The sequence below is a fragment of the Heloderma suspectum genome, chromosome 1, assembly GCF_057233095.1.
Source record: "Heloderma suspectum isolate Gila_16-S chromosome 1, 16-S_ref, whole genome shotgun sequence".
NCBI classification, from domain to species: domain Eukaryota; kingdom Metazoa; phylum Chordata; class Lepidosauria; order Squamata; family Helodermatidae; genus Heloderma; species Heloderma suspectum.
In genome coordinates this window covers 280,167,192-280,191,540 of record NC_139458.1, presented here as the reverse complement: position 1 = coordinate 280,191,540, position 24,349 = coordinate 280,167,192, and the positions used below count along the sequence as shown (strand labels likewise).

At 43.3% G+C, this 24,349-nt stretch overlaps 1 protein-coding gene across 6 annotated transcripts in view; it reads left to right on the top strand.

Moving 5' to 3' along the window:
* SNTG2 (syntrophin gamma 2) overlaps positions 1-24,349 on the top strand; it is a 418,988-nt gene that overhangs the window by 273,328 nt on the left and 121,311 nt on the right. For all 6 annotated transcript variants that reach the window (XM_084826732.1, XM_084826733.1, XM_084826734.1 and 3 more), the window contains 2 exons: positions 6,943-7,030; positions 11,507-11,598. In XM_084826732.1, coding sequence (XP_084682858.1) covers positions 6,943-7,030; positions 11,507-11,598 — 180 coding nt within the window. The remainder of the gene's footprint in view (positions 1-6,942; positions 7,031-11,506; positions 11,599-24,349) is intronic.

Here is a 24,349-nt window from a genome sequence, read left to right as displayed (position 1 = left end):
TACTTGATTTTTAATCAAATTGACTGACTTATAAAATCCATAATATCTATAGCTATCTATTTGAAAAGCTCAAGTAGGTTAGCCCATCAGCCCACTTTATCTCCCCACCCCCCACGTCCCATGTATCTTTGACATTGTCCAGAAGAGAGCCTTTTGGGAACAAACAATTGTAATTCCTAATATAATTGAAAAATGGTATCTAGACGTACTGTGCTAAACAAATAAGGGGATAATCTCTTTGACGGTATGGTAGAATTTTGCTTCAGCATTCAGAACTGAACCAATCATTGTATCTGGTATGAAGATTGGATCCTCTCCTTCCCTCTGGTTATACTGACTGGAGGCCTCTTGGCTCAGTGGTAGAGCACATGCTTTACATTTATAAGGGCACGTCTGTCTCCATTTAAAGAATCTCAGGGGATTCTGCCTGGATGAACTACTGACAGTCAGAGTACATAATACTGTCAGCCAGAAAACATAACACTCATGTGTTTGCATATCCCATCATCATCATCATCATCATCATCATATCATCATAATTATCATCATTATTATTATTTTAAAACCACCCTTCATCTTCACAGAGACCAAGGTGGTATAAAAAAGGGCATCGCTAAGCTAATCATACCGAAAATAAAATAATACAATTCAAACTACTGAATTTAAACAATCCAAAATAATTAAATCATAGAGAAGTTAATAGACCAACACATAATGTGTGGTATTAGCTTGTTTAATGGTTTAATATGCTTTTAGCTGTTTAAATTATTTATTGTTTTATACTGTTTAAATTGATTGTATTTGTATACCACCCTGAGGTCTTAATGATATAGAGCAGGATACAAATGTTTTAAATAGGGATGTCAGAGAATTCCGCGACAGACCCCCGGAATCCGTAGTGGAATGGCCTCCCCCCCCGCCACCTCACAGAATCCCCCTGGGATGGTGCTTACCTGGCGGCAGATGTGGCAGCGGCTCCGGTTGGTTGCCCAGCCGGCCACTGCCAGGCTGCTTCGGCCACCATGTGTGTCCTTGCAGTCAGCTGTGATAGGCTACATAAGTATTTACGTAGCCTATCACGGCAAAGAGCAGGGACGCAAATGGCGGCTGCTATGTAGCGTCCCTGCTCTTTGCCGCCATTTGCATCCCTGCTCTTTGCCGTGATAGGCTACGTAAATACTTATATAGCCTATCATGGCTGACTGCAAGCACGCAAATGGCGGCCGCTATGACAGCCGCCATTTGCGGCCACAACGGCCCAGCCATGGCCGGAACTCCGGCTGCGGCCAGCCCCAGCCGGCGGTCCACAGAGCCGCCGCAGAGCGGAACCAGCTGAGGAGGATTCCGGGGGGAGGGACGGAGCGCCTCCCCCCCACCGTGGAGCCAGGTAAGACTTTCGTACATCCCTAGTTTTAAATAAATAAATGTGCAAAAACATAATGTAAGAAAACTGTGCTATGGTGAGGAAGAATGTAACATAGATCATAGAGTTTAGCAGAGAGCTGCAATGATCCTTGAATTTTATATAACAGTACAAAAACAGAGATTGTATTTGTCTAGTCATTTTCTTTTAGTGATAATTTGGGGGCTGTTCACATGACACAACAGCCTGCTATGGGTTATTTAACCTGTTGGGTGGTTGCAGCACATACAGGGTGCAAGCAACCATCATTTTGAATGTGCAACCCCTATTTGAGGGTTGTTGTGTCATGCAAACCCAGCAAGTGTGGATTATGCGAGGGTTAAACAACCCTCATATAACCCATGGTTTGTTTAGAGTTATATGAGCGTTGTTTAAACCTCCCATAGCCCATGCTCACCAGGTTCACATGACAACCCCCAAGCGGGGGGTTGCATATGTGGTATGTAATGCTACAGCTTGTCCAAACCCAGTTAATATCAATTAATAATATAGTATGAATATGATATCCTGAATGATAAGATGCACTGAAACCAATGTGGGGTCTAGTGTGTCTGCCGTTATAACTCAGTTCCTTTACAAAAGTCATCTGTGCACCAAGGTTCCCTTGAGTTTTCTTGGTCTTTTTCCAAAGTAGCAGACCTAATACTACAAAAGTAAGTATACCACTTTTTCAGTTGAAAATTGTCACCTAGACTTGTTCATGTTTGTTTCTTACAGCCCTTTACTGTGTGGGTAGACTGGATTAATATTGACTTTTTACTTACTGAAGGTCTGAGTTTCTATGCTTTTCTTCTTCTTTTCTTCTTTTTTACCCTGCAGTCAAATAAGTACTGGATGTTAGTACTGGATGAGATAGATAGATAGATAGATAGATAGATAGATAGATAGACAGACAGACAGACAGACAGACAGATGCTACAGTGCAGGGAATTATCTTCAAATATCAGCTATCTATTAGAAGAACTTGGTATGAGTTTGCCATTTTGCATGGAACTTCCTTCAATTTAGTGAAAATCCAAGTACAGAATATTGCTGTTAGTCTTGCTTATTCTTAGAGCATCACTTAGAGCATGCTACATCACTATCCTATGCCCTGCCAACAAGACCAAGGCAAGACGGAGGAATGCTAGTGGTGACTTTGCCTCCCATTCCTCCTCCTTCTTCTCGAAGAAGAAGAAGAAGAAGAAGCAGCTAGATGAGCCTCTGAGCCCATTTTACTGTTGACTGACACAGTACTGTTGGTAGGCAGGGATGGGAGATAGAGAGGCCTTAGGATCCTGTTTATCCAGGGCCCTGTTTCCACTACAGCGGAAGGAGAATAGAGTAGGCTCACCCGCATTTTTGTAGGAGCTGCTTTTGGTCCGGGCAGGACTCCACAAGGGTGTACATTGCACCATTCTACATGACTTCACATAACTTACTTCTGGGGGCGGGGGGGTTGGAGTGAAGTCATCTGAGTGGCAGGGGCTGCTCAACCAATAAGAGAGGCTTCCCCCCCTCCTCCAGGAAGGTGCGAAGTAGTTACTTCCCCTTGTTCACATTTGTAAGACAAGCCTCCCAATGAGCCCCAACCCTCATTGAACACAATGGGTGTTACTTCTGAGTAGACACACATATGCTGGTGCTGGGAATGAGGGTGGGGGGAGAACACAGGAATGGGAAACCAGACCCCTTTCTAGCCAAGCCGATACTGTGCAGGATATCTATAATGAAGCTGTGAATTCGTTACTTCCTAATACAATAAAGCAAACAATGCAGAATCAGAGCCTCAAGATCGCCCTTTACAGCACTTAGGGAATTGGGCTTTAAACTATGCCATTTCAATTGAGGGGGATCTCTGTAAGTACTGATGTGGGCATTCAGAAGGCGAACCTCATTCAGCACAATGGGAGTTAGTTCTGAGCAGGAGACATTAATGGGCTTGTTGTGGGAAAGAGAGCAGTAACCACAAAGACAGAAACCAGCCCCCATTTGAACCCCCAGGATCTCTATTAAACCAAACAAAGGAGAATCGGAGCCTCAAGATCATGCTTTAGGGCTTTAAGCTGTGCCATGTCAATTGAGGGGGATCTCTGTAAGTTCTGTGGGCATTCAGAGAGCAAGCCTCATTCAGCACAATGGGAGTTACTTCTGAGTAGACACTAATTGGTTTGTGCAGGGACAGGAAACACCCCTTAACTGGCTCACGGTGAAAGGCACACCCCTGGGCAGGGCTAGCATACCTGAGGTCAACACGGGGGTTGGGGCACACAGCAACTATACCAAGGAGAACCCTTAAGGGAAAGAATCAGAATTTAAGAATCAGACTTCAAGCAGGAAATCAGGTTTTTCCCTGATAAGCTCCGGGGTGGCTGCTGGATGGCCATGACATCATGTATCTCTAATGACCTCAACACAGATTCAGCTTGGAGTAAATTGCTGGTGGAAACACCACCACCCCGCCTCTCTTCTCCCTTCCCCTCCCCGCCCACCAGAACGCCCCCTTCGTGACCTCTATGAGATCATCTGAGGTCATTCTTGCGACCTCAGAAAGCAGCCACCATTGTTCTTAATTCTGTGGCGGCTGCAAGGTGGTGGGGGAGGGAGCTGATGTTGGATTTCCCTTCCTGAGGTCATAAGAGAGCCTACAGCCTCGGGAGAAGGAATCCAAAATATCCTGTGGTCCCTTGGATGCTTTCCCACTCCCAGGGATCATAGGATTTCTCTGCTAGTGGCTTTTCCTCATGGTTTCACTGCTTCAGTAGACTTTCTGTTTCAGACTCCATCACTGCTACCATTCCTAGTAGCACAGACCATGGTAATTATTTGCATCCAGCCATCCACCCAGTCCTTTTCTTTCTGCTTCCAAACAGATCTCTGATATTAGACAGGGCAGTAGATTTCTTATTCTGATTTTTGTTTTTGTTAAATGAACTTGTGACAGCAGTTTGCAGCTCACACTTACAGAAAAACAATAGCCACAATTTTTAACACAGATCTAAGCAACTTTAAGTCATGATTTTCAAAGTTACTCATGTTTTTATTTTAAGAACCCAACAACATTTAACACAGATTTAGAAGTACTGCTTAAATTTGTTATGTTCTCCTTCAGAAACATAACGAGTCAATCCCCCATGCTAAAGGTAGAGCTATGCTGGACAATGTGTGATAAGGGAGATAGATGTGTTGCAGACCAGTGTGGCACTCCTTTGCCATTCCCCTTTTACAGATTGGTGCTAAACTCAGCACACTTTTGGCACCATCTGAGCCAACACCAGCTTCCCTGTATTATCCAGCCATATTTCAGTGATATGCATTTCATTGGTATTATGGATGATTAACATCTTATTTATTATCCGTCTTGTGTTAACCAGCACCAAATGAAGGAAAGGGGCTTTGCTAATATGAAAACTAGCATGCCCAGGGAAGAGAAGAAGGGTCAGTTCACAAAAATCTGTATAGTCTTTTTTCTAATACCCCCTTCTCCTCGCACCAGTGCTATATTGAAAACAATTGAGACTGTTTGCTTCTAGAATCGTTAACATGCCGTCAGAGGAGGGTGTGATTAAAGTCATTAGCTGCCTGTGTCATGTATTTTAAGGGGATATTTTGATTTAGATTTATTGAAACTGCTAAGAAGGCTACTGAGAAACTGTTAACTCCCTCCCTCAAAGCAAAATAATATCTTTTCATAAAATGCCAAGTGAAGAACAACTGAAAATGCCTAAGAAATAATGAACAATCTGGAAATGTAAATAAGTAAAAAGTAGTGACTGTATTAAAGGGAAGACACAAGCAGGTTTACCATGTATTCTGGCTAACTATGAAAAGAAATTGGCAAGGTTTCCTGGACAGCATCTGAAGAGAACCACTATCGGAGATATTTGAGTAGTGAAGAGCTATAAAACTAATATTCAAGGTCAAAAGAAAGTTCTCACTTATCAATTAGTGAGCAAAAAATATGGTATGAGGTATAAACAACAAAAAGCTTTATATATAGATATCTAGAAGAATTTATATAGTTAGGTTTAATTAGTTCATTTGGAGTAAGCAGCTGACTTCTCAAGGGTATGATTTAGAATTAATCTTATCTAGCCTGAAAGATGTATGTTTAAGGGCACAATCCTATGCATGTTTAGATAGAAAAATGTCCTACAACTCCCAGCAGCTGGTGGGGAATGCTGAGAGTTGTAGGACTCCTGGGATTGTGCCCTAAGCCTTTTTTTTTTACATGTTTTAATGTTAGATTTATGGTGGAGATGGAAGTGAATGTCGGGATTGCCCTGTGGTGAGGGATGGCAATAGAGGAGGGATCGTCCTAGTAAGCAAAGGCGTTTCTCCATGCTCCGGTTGCAATTGTCTTCGTCTTAATAGAGCTGTTTTGTTGAGCACTGTTGTTAATGCAGTGACAGCAGTGGTGAGTGCATTTTATCAAATGGGTTGTGAACAGACTGTAGCTCTTCTTCACAGATAGGATTTAGCCACTGCCATCCATGACTGCCATCTAGGTAACTGTAATGCATTCTGTGAGTGTAAGTAAAGACATTCCTGTTTCAAAACGCATTTGCTGGCTGTCAAATGGTACTGATAATGCTGTAAATAATATAATTTGGGAGCCATTGTTTTTATTTTACTTTTTAACATGGAATTTATTTTAAAATAAAGTTAAACATACAGGCAACAACAAAGAAAGAGCACAGATAAAATTATTATTAAGCTGCTGCTTTTATTACCTTTCTTTGTGTGTCACCAGTGCCTGCTTTTTACTGCTCCGTTTAGTAACCTTTTAGCCTGTAGTTTTATATTTGGGCCTTTTGTTTTATGATGTATTTTTCACTGCTCCTTTTTGCTAATTATGCAGCATTCTATTTGGATTTTAAGGTTTTTACTGTTTATTGTTTAGTGTGGAATTGTATTGAGTTGTAATTGTTATACCTTACTGGCAATCTGTCTGGGCAGACAGGTGACACAACACAAATTGTACTTGTAAATAATTAGGAATGAGCATCCTCTCCTTCCTACTGCTGAAATTGTGGCATGCAGCACATCATTCTCACATACCTTGGTTGTAGCACTAAAACCCTGGTCTTGGTTTATAGCCTAAAACATGGACCACCAAAATTTCACAATCCAACCAAAGTTAAGAACTTTTAAGTCTCATTGATGTGAATGGAAGACATAAGCATTCCCCTTCCCGCAAACCTAAGGAATTAGAAGGTACTTAACTTTGACTGGGTGTGCTCTAATGTAATTGTATTATCAGAAATTAATTTGAGGCATACCTTTCTTTCTTTTTCTTGAGGTGTGCTAACACAGATTGCCCTTTGCATTTTAATATTCAGACTCTTCCACAGTGTGCTTGCCTTTATCATTTATTTTTGTGGTCTGACCCTCAGTATATTCTTTAGTCCAGCGATAAACGTGAATATTGGATTCCTGACAAAACTACTGAGATGTGGCCTTTTTTGATGTAGACGATTTTGCTCTCTGTGGCTGGTTCTTCTTTGGTATAAAGTAGCTGTTATTTGTCACACTGACAGGTGCATCTACTGCGAAATGCTGGCGATGAAGTTACCATCACTGTTCAGTACCTCAGGGAAGCTCCATCATTTCTAAAGCTCCCATTGGGTAAGGGGAAATTAATGGATCTCAGTAAAATGTTTTCTTCTCTGCAAAATTTCTCATAACAGACACTTGCACACAAATGCTATTTCATTCATGAGTGTTTTACCTCAGGAAACATTATATACTGAAATATTATATTATTTAATGTTTATACATCCCCCATAACCATGTACAAACCACTTCTCTGTGCTGTTGTCCCACATGGCTGTGATATATGAATATTGCAACCACATTGATGGGACTGATGATAGGGTCTTTCCCACCCAATCATCATGCCTAGAGAGAGCACTGTGATTGAATAGGAAAGAGTCAGGTGATTAGCCCTGAACATGTAGTAGCAGTAGTTACACACATACCATATAGTAGTTAACACATACCTCAGCCATGTGGGATAGCCTAATGGAAAACTCACTGCCACCCAGATTCAGAGAGGCTGGCCCCAGTAATGCTATGATCTCGTGTCATGTTATGTGTGAAAGTAACAGGACTTATTTGCGCATAGCTAAGGCTTGACGTAATGCCTGCATCAAACTCACTTTTAACAAGTGTGTTCCAAGAATCATAATCATCTCGTTAAATTGGGGCCAGATTGCCATGTCAGCTACTTACAATGCTTTGGAATTTGATTTGTGTAGGGAGTTTCTAAAGCTAATTAGCTTTCACTTCCAAACACAGGAATTCAGGAATTTCTTCCTTATGAAAACAGTGAAGGAAGAAAAAATACTGCAGTCTTCCCCCATCCCTTTTGGGGGGTTGTGATTAAATTTTTTTACATAAAATGTTGGTGTTTTGTGCACATGAGTTCCAGATTTACCTGCAAGAAATCAAAAGTAGACTTTGGAGAAACGTTCTGTCCTACATATCATTATAAATGACAGAGATCACCTTGCCAGGCATGTGTGAAAACATGTATAAATCCTTTGTTTTACAACGATCTACTGGACACAAGAATATTCTAAGATACTGCTATCTTTCAAGAAATGTTATTTTGAAGTTGTATTTTCTTTTTTCATTGTACTGAAACATCTTTCCTTCAAAGTAAAGATGACTGAGTTCAGTGGAATTCTCTTCCAAGTAAATCGGGGTCCTTAACCATTTGGGGTCATTGGGCACATTTGGAATTTTGAGAGTGTCATGGGCACTCTCACAAAGTCACTACCATGGGAGTGGGTGTTGCTCATTCATAAAATGGCTGCCATGGTGGGCATGGCTGCTCACAAAACATTTCCCAGAAGGCAATGACCAAAAGAAAAATAATTTTCCCAAAAAAGGGAACAAGGCAGGGGTAGGATCTCCAAACACAAAACCACTCTTTTTAAACCAAATAAAGATGGTGCTGGGAGGCAGCACTTTGCTTTGCAGCATGGCAGCCTCCCCGATCATTTAAAAAAAAAGTCTTATGAAATAAAATTAAAATCAGGAGGGACAGGGAGTCTGGTGGAAACAAAGAGAGATCTTCGGATCTCAGCCACAAACTGAGCAGGACTAAGATTATTCAGCATTTATCACAAGGTCTGCTCACACCCATCAAGAAAAACACATCAGTCATGAATGATGTTCCATGTGGTGCTTGATTAGCTATGTATTTTCACCGACTTGTGGGCTATATGGGGCTTCTTGGCTGAATCTACACATAGCAGTTACACTGTTATCATACCGTTTTCATAACTATTGGTGCCCATTAGTGTTAAGTGTACCAATAGTTATGATAACAGTATTAAAATGGTTTAAATGCTATGTGTAGATTCAGCCCTTGGGTCACAATTCATGCAGGTCTGGTTTAGATATCATTTTATGAATCAATGAAGTAATTGATTAATTCATAAGTTTGTATTTTATAATTGGTTAATACATTTGTTTGTATTTTATGCTGAGAGGAGAAGGAAGGGCATAGGCCGTGTGTGCAGTTGTTTGCACATTATGATGAGGCCAGTTTAGCATATAAAACTGGCTAGAAACTAGCCTTGCACAGATTGTTCTCTGCTCCAGGTTGGTTAGAGTCTTTAAGGTTGTTTGTATATGTCAGAATTGTGAGATGATAAAATGCAACAGCTGAAAACTACTTGAAGAGTTGGTTTTCACATCTTATTAACACTGCTATAATTGCTTCAGTTGTTGAAATATTCCCCATTACAAGCAGTTTGTTACCACAAGCTTTCTATGTGTACTATGCTATCCATACAATAAATAAAAAAGAAAAATTATGTTCAAGGTCAATGAGCAAAACAACTTTCACCATAATAAAATCTGTTTGTATTCTGAATGCAATTGAGATAGATTTTTTTAAAAAAAGATTGTGAAGTGTATTAAGAAAGCACAAACTTTTTCTGCACATGGCCTTCTATGGGTATAGGCGTGCACACACACACGGACAGAGAAGGGCATATGAGCAAGAGCTAAAGTAACTGAGATTTCTAAATGAATTGTTTACATCACTAGCCATCTGGATGGTGACAATTAGGGATTAAAATTAGGCTATTATAATAACCAAATTATTGCCTTCTGAGGACACCTAGGCCTGGTCTCCTATCAACACATTGGGATAATGGGCCACTTAATCTAACAGTCTCGGAGACCTATGAAGCCATTTGGATTCCAGAACTCCTTTGGTAATTCTTTCTTGACTTGATGATAGACTTGACTTGTGAAACATGAGGCAGAGGCTGTATTCTGTCTTTTGGAGACTGCCACAGTTGCACCTTCTCCCAGTGCTTTGTTGGCTCACGTCCTCCTGGTTTCAGACTACTGCAACACATTCTATGTGGATCTGTTCTGAAGGTACTACAAAATAAGAAAGTCCATATCCTGACAGGGTGGGTTGCCTAGATCACATTATACCAGTACTCTATATCTGCCCTAGTTCCAGTAGGGAGGTCCACCTGCTGTGGTTCCCCATCACTTTGCAGGTACAATTCAAGCTGTTGGTCTTGAGCAATAAAGCCCTTCATGGTTTTGTCCCTATATACCTCAGAGGCTGTCTTCTGTCTTTTGTACTATCACGCATTTTAAGACCACCCAAGAATTCCTTGACTTTGCCATCTATATCCCAATTTTGAACACCAAAAACATATATATAAGGTATTCTCAGTGGTTACCACAGAATGTGGCCCCCAGTGTAGTGGTCTCCAAACTTTTTTGGTCACACACCTCTGTCAGTAAAATATTTGAGCATGCACCCCCAATGTATGTATATTTATTTATTTATACATTATATACATGTACTACTGTACTAATATATTATGTACATTGTAAAACATACACACAAAAATAGAAATTTTAAAAGGGTGAGATAAAAATGAAATAAACAATATTTTTAAAATAATGTTTTTTATTTTATTTATTAACGGTACAAAACCCCTTTTTGCTCTCACTAAAAAAATATTAATATAGTATTGTTTTAGTGAAAGCAATGTGATTGAATATGCTTTGTTATTTTTGAAAATCTTGGTTTAACACTTTGTGATACAGCGATTCGAAGGTCAGGTTCTAAGTACGGTTTATTTAGATACTTGGTTTTAATGGCTGTCATAGCACATGCTTTCTTCTCGGCTTCATTCTGCGAGAGGAGAGTGAGAAGGGTTAATCTCCTTCCCGCTCTTCTTCAGCAGGATGGCAGCTGCTCCAATTCCAGGCTTCCTCTGCCGTGCCTGGCAGAGACTGGCGCAGTTGCTCTCGGCAGCCACAGCAGAGGCAGGATAGGACTGGAGCTGAGAGAGAAATGCTATGCAGCTTCCCTCTTGGCTCCTGTCCCATCCTGCTGCTGCCGCTGCCACCACCATCATTGCACACAATGGCAATTCATCAGGGCAGCGGGAGGCTGCTGAATTATCGTGCAGCTCGTGCACCCCAGGGGATCATCTTGTGAACCCCCTGGGGTGTGCGCACCCCACTTTGGAGACCACTGCCTAGTGGTCTACTAAAGTGAAGACTTAGCAGTGCTGTCCTGTGCATGTTTACTAGGAGGTAAGTCCCATTGTGTCCAATAGGGCTTACTCCTTAGTAAGTAACGTGTCTAGAATTGCAATCTGAATGTCTTCTGAAAGAGTCCTCTTTAGACTGATTTTTAACATCCAAGGGTATATAAAATTGGGAATTTTGTTTTTATTGTCTTTATGGTTATTACCAGCTCTAAGCCTTGGGAAAACTGAAAATAGAAATTAAAATACATATGTTTGATCAGCATCTGTATTTGTTTCCCATAGGCTAGCTTGAAGACATGAATCCTATTGCAAAATATGTAAGGTCATAAGCTTGATTAATAATTTTACACTACCATCCATTTCTGCTGTTTTCCATGTCTTTCCTGTTAAGACACATACAGCACATAATCAAACCTATTACAGTTAAATCAAATATTTACTTACTTTTTTTTTGGATACACTAACCATTTTGTACATGCAATGCAATTCTTCCTAAAACATGCCATTGTAATTCTTCTCTGCTGAATATAAATTATTTGTTTAATATGCCACATTTCAGGTTCTCCCGGACCATCAAGTGATCACAGTAGTGGCGCTTCTTCCCCTCTCTTTGACAGTGGTTTACATTTAAATGGAAACTCAACAAATACAGTAAGCAACTCTATATCATTTTGCCTTGTACCATATGTGGTTTATGTGATGGGGTAGCAGAAGAACAAATGTGCTTCATGCTATTCTAGAAGTACAAGGGTGATTACTCTAATAGCAGGGAAATGGCTGAGTACAGCAACTGCAGAGATCTACATTTACAGTTACTAGATCAGGACTGATAGGGCACTCAGTTTTTATTTAAAAAATATGAAACTGTTGGTAAGTATTGTTCAGAGATTTGTACTTGCATATTTAATGTTCATGTAAACCAGTCTTACATCAATAACTTGGGGCTGCAGGAATCCAAACGAGGACAAAGAAACTGTCTGAAGCCAGACAAAGTTGAAATGATGGTGGTTAAGGATCCCTCTTGCCTAGAGGATGAAGACAAGGTCATGATTGATGGTATTTGGTCATCCTTAGTCAATCAAGTACAGAGCCTTAGACACTCCTCTATCTTGTATTACTCTTAGATGTGCAGGTTTCAGGACTCCTTTCTTACTGTGCCACAAATTATATTAGTGCATTATTATATAACAGGCAAATGAGTCTAAGTGGTTCAGGTTAGATTTTCAAATAAGGGTTTAGGTTCTGCTCCAGTTTTGGAGAACACTAAAGAGCCTGTTTCGTTGCTGTTGCTGTTCATGTTTGGGTTGAAATGGGAGTCAAAGTCAACCTGAATTAAAAACCTGTTTCTTCTGAACCAGAATTGCTTGACTCAGCATCAGTCTTGCTCAACTTGTTTCTCACCCATCCAAATATGACCTATCATGCAACAAGGGGTAATAACCATCCTGATTTGTTGCCTACATAAAACTGCAAAAAAAGAAACAAATTGTCAAGCGTGTCCTTCGTGGGGGTACGTTCAGCTTGATAGGTCCCAAGTTGCTGAGGCCTGTATTACACTTTTATCATTTTACTTTAGGGTATATGTGTTGCCTTCACTCATCAGATATTTGGGCTGGTGTTCATTACAATGACATGTATTGCTGTTTTTAAAAACTCCACTCCTTAATTTTTAGTGTCTGTGCATTATGACTAGATCTGCTAGAAAGAGAGAGAGAGAGAGAGAGAGAGGAGGACTCAGTATCAGTACACTTGAGATTTGGAGAAAAGCTAGGGATGGGGAAAGAAGGGAAAGCATGCTGAATGTCTGGAAAGAGACACTGCCATTAGAATATCTCTGAAGCTGATTCATCTGATCTGTGACACCATTTCGTATGAGAGACTAGGTATGTGTGCACTTAAGTATAGCACACACACAAAAGTAGAATGGGAGCAAAAATACTCCATATTTTATCTTGCCCTGTAGAAAAGTCACAATCTACCTTCATCAGAAACAAAAAGATTTGAACAAGTGGAAGATCAAAAGGCAAGATTTCAAATACCTGGAAAAGAAAATGCCTTCAGAATCTAGGGTGAATTGTTGAAAGCACAAGCATGAGATAGCATTTATCATATTGAACTCTGATCAAAATGGGCAGAGGAGAAGGTTACAAAATGTCAGCAAAAATCAGAAACATTTTTTTTCTAAGAAATGTCATCTGTTTAGCACACACGCACACACACACACACACTGTCTTCTCTTTCTTGTGCATCGTTTCCTCCAAAATTGACCCACTTTTAAAAACAGCACTTTGGGACATTTTCAAAGATTATCAGACCAAGTCCTGCATTGATTTGACTCTTTCAGCATGGGAGTGGAGATGGAAGTGGGAGTGGAAATGGGGCATGGACTTCAGTCTGTTAGCATGGTCTCTATTGCTGAAACTGGATACTTCCCAATGTAGTACACAGACCAGAACATCCTTTGGTTTATACACTTCTCCAAATTTTGCAATGCTGTTCTCCAATAACAAAAAGCACACAGAACCAATATTTTTGGGGAAATTGCATACACAAAATGCACATATTTAGGAGAAAGAGTATACAAAAATGTATACCATATAAAAAACATCATACAAAAAATGTACATATTTAGGGGAAGTAGTGTACAAAGTGGCATATATTAGGGAAAAGAGCATAAAATTGTATATTAGGGAAAATGTGTACAGAAAGATGTATGAATTTTCACAGCGACTTAAAAAAACCCCTCAAACCAGTGTGGAAACAGGACAGAACAAACTTGTGCTTGGAAAAATGCAAATGTGATAGAAAGTGTCCTGAACAAGGTGCTGAAGTGATAGCTTGAAGGGGAATGTTAATCCACAGATGTCTGGGACAAGACTGAGGGCTTATATACATGCTGCCATCTACCTCTCTTCCTGATTGCAGCTGGGTCTGCTTCCTCATTGCCTGCAGCTGGGACTTTACCTTCCTCATGAGTAGATCTTCCTCTTTAGTAGATCCTGGGCAAAAGGGTCTTGTGGCAGCCAAGTGGGCACTCTGACAACTCCCACCTAGTTTGCCACTGGCAGTACTTTGAATGTGACAGGTGAGTCAGGAACCAAAGCAGGTCTCAGGATGGGATCAGAGGGGTTCTTCAGAACCTCAGGTGACACATCCCTGTGATGGAAGTCCTCAGGTTGTCCCTGTCTTCTGTGGAACTGAGGTTTGCTGTGGAATCTCAACTCTCCTCCTCCAAAGAGGTCTCCCTTGGCCTTGGGTTGCCCTGGAGCCTTACAGAAAGTGAAACAGACAGATTCAGGCACCCCTACTTTGAAACAGCTGCAACTATGAACTGACACCCATTAGATCAGGAATCTTTTTCTTTTTTTTGCCCACTAACTCAAATACTCAAACTTGAAAATGGAAATCTCTAGTGGCTGTCAGATGAGTCAGTGAGAACAGTCGCTGCACTGAGTCACCCCAGTTCCTCACCCATCAGATATACAGAAACACAAACATTTGTGATTTGCCAATCTTTTTTTTTTTACTTCAGTGCAAATTAGGGGGGGAAATAGGTTGGCCTCCTTTAATTGGGTAAAACCCATTTGTTTTTATCTTTTTGTTTTTAATTAGTTGTATTTGGTCTTTGTACAAAAATTCTTATTGGTCTGTGACAGTAATAAACACTTCCTTCCTTCCTTCCTTCCTTCCTTCCTTCCTTGTAATCACCACACAGAAAAGATGGTGGTATACCTTTGTTATGTATCAAAGGAAGTACATAAAATCAAAGAATCATAGAATACTAAGGTTGGAAGGGGCCTACAAGGCTATCAAGTCCAACCCCCTGCTCAGTGCAGGAATCCAAGTCAGAGCATCCCTGACAGATGGCTGTCCAGCCTCGTCTTGAATGCCTCCAGTGTGGGAGAGCCCACTACCTCCCTAGGCAATTGGTTCCATTGTTGTATTGCTCTAACAGTCAGGAGGTTTTTCCTGATCTTCAGCCGGAATCTGGCTTCCTGTCACTTGAGCCCATTATTCCGTGTCCTCCACTATGGGATGATCAAGAAGAGAACCTGGCCTTCCTTTCTGTGACAACCTTTCAAGTACTTGAAGAGCGCTATCATATCTCCCCTCAGTCTTCTCTTCTCAAGGCTAAACATGCCCAGTTCTTTCAGTCTCTCTTCATAGGGCTTTGTTTCCAGTCCCCTGATCATCTTTGTTGCCCTCCTCTGAACCCTCTGCAGTTTGTCTGCATCTTTCTTAAAATGTGGTGCCCAGAACTGGACACAGTTCTCCAGATGATGTGTAATCAGTGCTGAGTAGAGGGGAACTAATACTTCCCAGGATTTGGAAGCTATGCTTCTATTAATGCAGCCCAAAATAGCATTTGCCTTTTTTGCAGCCGCATCACATTGTTGGCTCATATTCAGCTTGTGATCGACAACAATTCCAAGATCCTTCTCACTTGTAGTGTTGTTGAGCCACGTATCCCCCATCTTGTAACTGCATTTGGTTTCTTTTTCCTAGGTGCAGAACTTGGCATTTATCCCTATTAAATGTAGGGATGTTGGAGAAATCCTCCACAGACCCCAATGAGACCTGATTCTGTTGAATCCGGCCCCTGAAGTCCCTGGAGGATTGGATCTCCTACCTTGTCTTCCAGCACGAAGTCCTCGCCGGCAGATCCTCCCTGCCGCCAGCTCTGAAGACCCAGCGATACGGCCACTATGGCTATATCACCGGACTGCGGATGAAAATGGTGTCCGCTATGCCATTTGCATCCCTGCACTTTACTATCACGGTAAAGTGTAGGACGCAAATGGCATCCACTACACCGGATGCCATTTGCGGACAAAGACTGGCCACGGTCAGAAGTAAGGCAGCGGCTGGCCCCAACTGGTGGCTCCGCGGACTCGCTGCTGAGAGGAGCCGGCTGGGGAGGATTCTGGGGGGAGGACCAGATTGCCTCCCCCCCCATGGGCCCCCCAGTGGACCCAGGTAAGTGGGGTTCGTACACCCCTAATTAAATGTCATTCTGTTGTTTTCTGCCCAGAGCTCCAGCCTATCAAGATCACTTTGAATTTTGTTTGTCTTCCAAGGTATTAGGTATCCTGCCTAATTTTGTGTCATCTGATAAGCATTCCTTCCACTTCTTCATCCAAGTCATTAATAAAAATGTTGAAGAGCATTAGTCGGAGGACTGAGCCCTGCGGTACCTCACTCATAACTCTCCCCAGGTTGAGAAGATCCCACTGATGAACACTCTTTGAGTCTGATTCTGTAGCCAACTGTGGATCCACCAGATAGTTGTTCCACAGTGCATAGGGATCCACAGGGAAAATCCATCAGTACTAAGCATGAAATTGAAATTCTTGAAGCTCTCTTTAGCAGTGGGACCTGTATTATTAGCAACTATTAATTTAGCAATTTATAAAAACTCGAACTTGAATATTTTGTCTAGAGTAGAGTTACATATTGGCGCCATAAACTTTCATGGTTAAAGGAAGGCTTGGGCTAGATCTGCACTACTCGTTTATAGCAGTATTGAAGCGCAATGATAACTGTTGGGGCACACTACACATTCGATATACCGCTTTTGCAGTGTTATTTCCTGCTTTTTATTCCACATCATCCAAAATACCGCAACAAATATCATTGTGTGTCCTATGAGGTATAAATGTGCAAGAGGGATATAGCGTTACCATGATGGGCTCGTAATGATATGACACAAGGGGTAGATCATCTGGCCTGGCCTGGGTCAAAGAAGTGATGGGGAACACCTTACAGCATGATGGATGGAGTTGTCCAAGAGAACAGATGGATAGGGCTGTCGTCAGGGGGATGTGAAGGAGGCAATCGCCACACGCATCAACTCCCTGGGGTGGGGTGCTGCTGCCATCTGAATTCCTGTAGACTTCTCTGCCCAGCTAGGAGCCAACAAGCCCTGAGCCAACTGCACATGCTGCCATCCCACAGCTTTCTCCATTGTCATTCCCATCTGCACTTCACGTTCTCTCACTCACAAGGGATGAGGGCAAGTAGGCAGGATGCCAGTCAGCCATGGTGCATCCTCCCCCACCCCACCCCACCCCCCGCCACCGGTGCACCATCAGGGACTGGGAGGAGCAAGAGACTGAGCAAGTGGCAGTTACTTCAGCAGCTAAAGCTGTACCATGGAGGAAGGAGGGCTCAGAGGTGGAGAGAGTGCCAGCAGCAACCACACCTCTGCCCTCCACTTGAGAGATCTCCGCTGCAGAGCAGAGCTGGCCATGGAGTGCTTGTGCCCCTGTGGCAGGGGGTGGGGAAGCAAAAGCTGCAGGGGACCGGGCACAGCCGAGCTTGTTCCCTATCTTTTTCCTGCGCCCTATTAACAAATTCTTTTTTTCAGTCTCTTTTTTTCTAGTCCTCTACTCTGTTTGAAGACATGTTGTTTGGACACTCAGAAATATCAGAGGAGGTGCAGCTGAGCTCAGGCTCCCTCTTTTTCTGCTCTGCTGTCAAGGCAGCAAAAACTTTTCCTCTCCGCTTGTAACTTATTTGCAAGTCCTTGGGATCCCCTTAGTCCTAAACAGCTATTAGCTCCTCCCTTCTCCGCCGCCCCCCAGCACACACCTCCTTTCCTTCCTTTCTCCTAGCAATCAGAATGTGTCTCTCTTTTGCAGGCTCATCTGAGATCAGACACTCCTGGTTCTGCATATACTAAGGGCTTCATGACACAGAGCTTTGATATTGCTCCTTCACGGAAGTTTGCAGGCTCTTTACATGACGCTGTGACCCTGCCATGACCCTCTTGCACTAAATGCCCTTTGTTCCGTTTTTAAATAGATCGCAGATAACGAGCTATCAAATTACCCCGTTGTGTTCCGCTTCAGTTTCCTCCATGAACAGAGTTTAAGCAGCAAGAAGAGGAGCGAGATCAATGAAAGATAATGGAAGACTCAGATACGGGGGAGGGGGGAGCGCATGTAAAGGGAGTCAGTCATGATCCTGCATTTAAAATGGAAGCAGAAAGCCCTGTTTTAAATACAGGATTTTAGGCTGGTTTAGAAATGCCCTAAGTGACCACGTTTGGATAAAACACTGTGGCTTGTCGTGGGTTATTTAACCCATGACAATCTGTGGCACCCGTAGGCACCAAATTACATATGTAAGTGTTGTCATCTGACACTAGGGATGTACGAATCCCTTACCTCGTTCCACGTGGGGTCATTCGCGGTGGGGGGGAGGCGCTCCGTTCCTCCCCTGAAATTCTCCCTGGCCGGCTCCACTCCACCGTGACTCTGTGGAGCCGCTGGCCGGAGCCGCCCACAGCCGGACATCCGGCCACTGGGCTGCACAGGGATGCAAATGGTGGCCGCCGTCGCCGCTGCCATTTGCGTCCCTGTCTTTTGCCTTGATAGGCTACGTATATATTTACGTAGCCTACCACGGCCTCCACAGGGACACAAATGGCGTCCCTGCGTTAGCCGTGATAGGCTATGTAAATACTTACGTAGCCTATCATGGCCATTTGATGGAACACGAATGGCGGCCGCAGATGCGGCTGCCGTTCGCGGAGCACCGGACAGCCGACACAAGGTAGGCTCCGTTCCAGGCCCATTTCATGGGGTGGCAGGGGGTTGCTTCATTCTGCCACAGATTCCAGGGGGCTGAATTCACTAGGGATGTACGAAAGACACTTACCGTTTCGCGGATCTGCTTCGCGGTGGGGGGGGAGGTGCTCCGTCCCTCCCCCCAGAATCCTCGATGGGGGGGAGGTGCTCCGTCCCTCCCCCCAGAGTCCTGCCTGGCTGGCTCCGCTCCGCGGGGATTCCGCGGAGCTGCCGGCCGGCTCCGCCAGCAGCTGGACATCCGGCCGCTGGGTAGCAGGGACGCAAATGGCGACTGCTGTAGCCGCCGCCGTTTGCATCCCTGTATTCAACTGTGATAGGCTACGTAAATATTTACATAGCCTATTACATCTGGGTTAAAAAAAAATGCGTACGCAAATGGCGGCGGCTACGGCAGCTGCCATTTGTGTTCCTTATTTTTCGCTGTTTTAGTCTACGTAAATATTTACGTAGACTATTATGGCGAAAATAAAGGGGAATGCAAATAGCGTAGTGGGCGTTATTTGCGTTCCCCTTTATTTTCGCCATAATAGTCTATGTAAATATTTACATAGACTAAAACGGCGAAAAATAAGGAACGCAAATGGTGGCTGCCATAAGCGCCGCCATTTGCGTATGCGTTTTTTTTTTAATCCAGACGTGATAGGCTATGTAACTCTTTAAAAAAAGACCAGACTGCAAATGGCGGCGGCGACAGCCAGTCAGAAGACCAGCCGCCACTGCTGCCGAAGCCGCCGCTGGAGCCACCACCGTCTGGAACATCTGCCCCAGGTAAGTCTCATCCCGGGGGGGATCCGCGGGGGGGGCGGGGAGGTGGCAGGCCATTCCACCATGGATTTCGGGGTGCCGAATGCCGTGCATTTGGCCTCCCCGAGATTTGTGGCGGAATTCTCCACCATCCCTAGAATTCACTGGAATTCAGCCTCCCCGGCATCCATGGTGGAATTCTCTGACATCCCTAGGTGAGACTAAAAGTAGGTAGGGATGTCAGAGAATTCCATGACGGATCTCGGTGAGGCCAAATGCCAGTGCATTCGGCCCCCCGAAATCTGTCACGAAATGAAGCCCCCACCCACGAAAGGCGCATGGGATGAAGTCCCCGCCGCACAAAAGGCACGCGAAACGGAGCACTTGCCTGCTCCCGTCCGTGCTGCTTTGCGAATGGCAGCCGTCCTGCGGCCGCCATTTGTTTCCTCCTCTTCATAGCCATGATAGGCTATGTAAATACTTACGTAGACTATCACGGCTAATGCAGGGACGCCATTTGCTTCCCTGCGGAGGCCGTGTTAGGCTACGTAAGTATTTACTTAGCCTATCACGGCGGGGGGGGGGGAACCCAGTTTACGCAAATGGCGGCAGCTACTGCCATTTGTGTATGCTGGGTTTTTTTCCCCCTGCCGTGATAGGTTACGTAAATATTTATGTAGCCTATCACGGCTAAGTACAGGGATGCAAATGGCAGCGGCTACGACAGCCACCATTTGTGTCCCTGCAGGGCTGCCCAGCGGCCGGATGTCTGGCTGCGGGCGGCTGGAGCTGACCAGGCAGGATTCCGGGGGGGAGGACCAGATCGCCTCCGCCCCCCATCAAGGATTCCGGGGGAAGGGGCAGAGCGCCTCCCCCCCACTGCGGAAACAGAACGGAATGGAAGGTAAGTGTTCCGTCCATCTCTAAAAGTAGGTCATTGATCTGGATTTTGGAAAGTAGGTGAACTAAAATGGCAAACACAGCTGAGCACTGCAAGCTGTTACATCCCTGTTGAACAACTGAATCTCCTTCATTTAAGTGTAGCTGTGATGGATGCATGGTAAATTTGTATGAATTTATATTAAAACATGACTTCCCAAGACTGGTAGAAATGTATACTTTCACTGTAGTCGGGTTTGCAACTGGGACAAAAACGTATCACCATTCAGTACTTCTGCTGTTCCAGTACTCAAGGACTGAAGGGTTGTGCTAGTCACTATGCAGCATCATTTGCATTTTGATGCAGTGGGGTCACCCACTGAGTCTATATTAAGAAAAAATGTGAAATGATATGTTTAAATACACTATTTTAGGAAAACTTCATTCATTTTGGTGCACTGATTTCTTTATGAAGACTTGGAATGGATGCAGGTGTTCAATAGATAATTTTTAAAATGTAATTTGCTTCAGGCTATGAGGAACATGAGTGTGCAGTAACACTGATACATGATGCAATCTTAAAGAAATTAAAAACAGAAGAAATTAGTATCCTAGGAAACTCCCTCATGAACTCATTTTATGCTGTTCAGGAACTAACAGGGAGGGGGAGGGGAAGGGGGAGGGGGAATTGCACCTTTCCTAAGGCAGCAAAATACCTTGGGATGGCCTTGTGGATGGAATACCTCCTCCCCTATGTACCTATCCGTACCTTAAGGTTTATCCACAGAAACCCTTGTCCAAGGGCCCCCTCATTTTTAGGCTTAGAGGACAGCAACAAGATTTGGTGGTGGCCCCTCAGCTCTGGAATGCTCTCCCAAGGGAAGCTTGCCTGGCCCCCACATTACTATGTTTTTAGCACCAGACTAAGACTTTTCTTCTAGGCTCTTTAAGTATTTTAGTATTATTAGTGTTTAAGCTGAAGGCTCCTTCTCCTTCAAGTGGCATCACCAGCAGCCATTCTAACAGGCTGAGCTGAGGGAGAGCAGGGCCATTCCACCAGCCCTGCTGAAAGGCCTCCCTCATGAAGATTTCTCCTCCCTCAGATATCACCAGCAGCAGCCATTCCAGCAGGTGGCACTGAGGGAGTTGAGAGGGAGAGCAGGGCCATTCCACCAGCCTTGCTAAAAGAATAATTTTTCTCTCTCTTCCCTCTCCATCCCTTTTTCCTTGTGTGTCATGTCTTCTTTAAAGATTGTAAGCCTGCAGGCAGGGATTATATTAAGCCACTGTGAGAGTCTGCTTAATTTATTATATGTACGCCTCTGTCAGAACTGTTTTGGCTGAGGAGCAGCATAAAAATACTTCAAATAAATACATAAATAAGTTCTATTAATGTAGTCCCTGCAATGTATGGTTTTAGCTTTCAGTTTTTGATTGTCATTTTAGTTTTTGTGTTGATAGTATATTTTATACCATGTTGGCATGTGTTTTATATTTTTGGTTGTTTTTATTGGGATTGCCAAACTTTAGCCAAACATTAGCTGGATATAAGCGGAAGGGGGGTGGGATTAATACAGACTCTCCTCATTTCCTCATTTTATTTGTATTCTGAAGCGTTATTAAGTTTAAATTTGTATGATGTCTAGAGAAATTTATTTACGAGGTGCTTAAACAATTAAATAAACAGCTGACCATAGAGCAGGTGAGGGTGGTAGCACTGCAAGAGAGATGATCTCAACTAATAATCTGGTAAGAAATGAAATGTGACAAGACAGGATGAGGCAAGGCTATTAAGAGATTTGGAGGAGAATTGCGTACTTCTGAGTGAATATGGTGAAGGAGGACAATAGAAGCAACTGAAACTGTGACATTCAAGTGCTACAGCCAGTGAATAGCCCTAGATGTGGAGTGGTTGAAAGAAGTGGTGGGATCAAGGTGCAACAAAGGAAGGCCAGAGGGCATGTGATTGTGGTATTCAAGGTGAGAGAAGAAAAGAAGCTGAACAGCTCTAATAATTTTCAGGTGAAAGGAAGAAGACAGACAGATTCAAAGGGGATCATACAAGGATTTTTAAGGACTGGAGACTGGTTGAATTTTTGAACGGGGCAGGAAAGGCACCTGTGAGCACGATGTTCAATGGAATTTTGAAGTAAAATGTTTATTCACAGGAAATGACCAGAAATCCTTTTCAGAAGTCTGGGGGAGAAATTACTGTTCAGGCACTGATGATGAACAGTTATTGTGCATGTAGGAGAAATGCCATGATTTCCTGCTATTTAAAGTTATTATCAAGAACAGGCACTGATAGTGAGGATGGTTTATGTCTGCTACAGATGTTTTGTCCTTGATAGAAATACTGATTTTACAGAAATGGCATAATTATGTGAATACCACACTTCTGCAGATACTCCATTTTTCTATCAAGCCAAATTGAATGAATGGATAAATTGGCAGTAAGGGACCACAAACAAAACAAAGGGAAAATGTGAATAAAGCATAAAAATCAGTACAAATTAGGGATGCAATTATGCACGCATTATATCTATCCCTGTCATTGCTTTCATTTCTAAAAAGTTTCTTTGCAGTTTAATGTTTAATACAAACTGAGATTCCATCAAATTTTAAAGTAGATTTTTAAATCCAGAATTCTGTGTATATCTTTAAAGATTAATATTTTATTACTGTTTTATTCTCCTGATCCAAAAACAGCAGTCAACACACAGAAAAAGGCAGCACTTCCCCGAAGCATTTTTCTCCCTGAAGTAAAGCCCAGATGCTGCACCCCCTGCTAAGGCCAACACTTTGGGTTGTATCAAGTATTGTCATTCCGCTGGTGGAAGGAGTTCCATCAGCAGGACCAGGAGGAGCACAGTAACCCTTCACCCTGCAGCCCCCGTGCACCCTCAAAACTGCTCCAGAGAGCTGGGAAACCTTCTGAAGCAGATTTTCAGGTGGCGCAGATGGCTGCAGGGGGAAGAAGTGAGAAAACCCCATCACACTAACAGATGTCAGCTTACATGATGTTGGATTTAACCCTATGTCCTAAAATATGCAAAAGAGTACTTTAAAAAAATAATCCCTACATCCAGCACTTGGGGTGGGTGGAGTCTGACATTGCCAAACATTAGCTGGATATAAGCGGGAGGGGGGTGGGATTAATACAGACTCTCCTCATTTCCTCCTCCAATAGGTGAAACCACTGGTGGTGCTAATAGAAAGCCAATATCGACAAGCAGCTCATCATGTGGTAAGTTATTCTAGTACCACATGGTTGCCATTAATGAATCTGGGGGCCATCTGGCAAATTGTAAGAGTTCCCTACATTTTCTATGTGGGATGTTTATCTTTATAGGTAAATTTTCTTCGTAAGTAAAAGGCAGCTAATGATATTATGTGATAATGGTAAGAACTTTTCAGAGTGGTAGCCATATTAGTTTGTTGTAGCAAAACTAACAAATAGTCTTGTGACCAATAGTGTAGATTGAAATTCAGAAGTACAGGGTCCTTTCATGATAGTCACAGCCACACCCCCTCACAGCCACACCCCCTTCTAAAATTATACAACCTTGTAAGATTATACAATACAAATAGGGATGTCCGAGAATTCTGCCACGGACCCCAATGAGGCCGGATTCCAAGAATCCGTCCCCATTGGGGCCTGTGGCAGAACGGAGCACTCACCTCTGGCTCCCCTCGGAAGCCGTCCAAATATTTGTGTAGCCTATCGCGTGAAGAAAAAGCAGGGACACAAATGGTGTAGCGGACTGCATTTAGGCTAATCCATGAGCTTTACGGCCGTAAATGGCGCCCAGTGCGCCATTTGCATCCGGATACGTAACATAGCGATATGGCAATGGCAGCTGGCTGTATCGCCAGCATTGCGGAGCTGGCGGCCGGCTCCGCAGGATCGTTGCAGAGCGGAGCTGGCCTGGACGGACTCTGGGGGGAGGGACGGATTGTCTCCCCCCCCCCCCGCGGATGCACCCCCCCCCGGACCCGGAGGTAAGGCGTCCGCCCACCCCTAAATACAAATGAGCTTTCAGTCACTTTGTTTGGCATATCTGGTCACCCTAATTCAGAATTATTAAAAGGTCCATTTGAAAAGAAAACACACACACACACAAAGTCATGTCCAGAAACTTGCTAGAAAATATTATTTGGCTAATCATAGAATCATAAACTTGTAG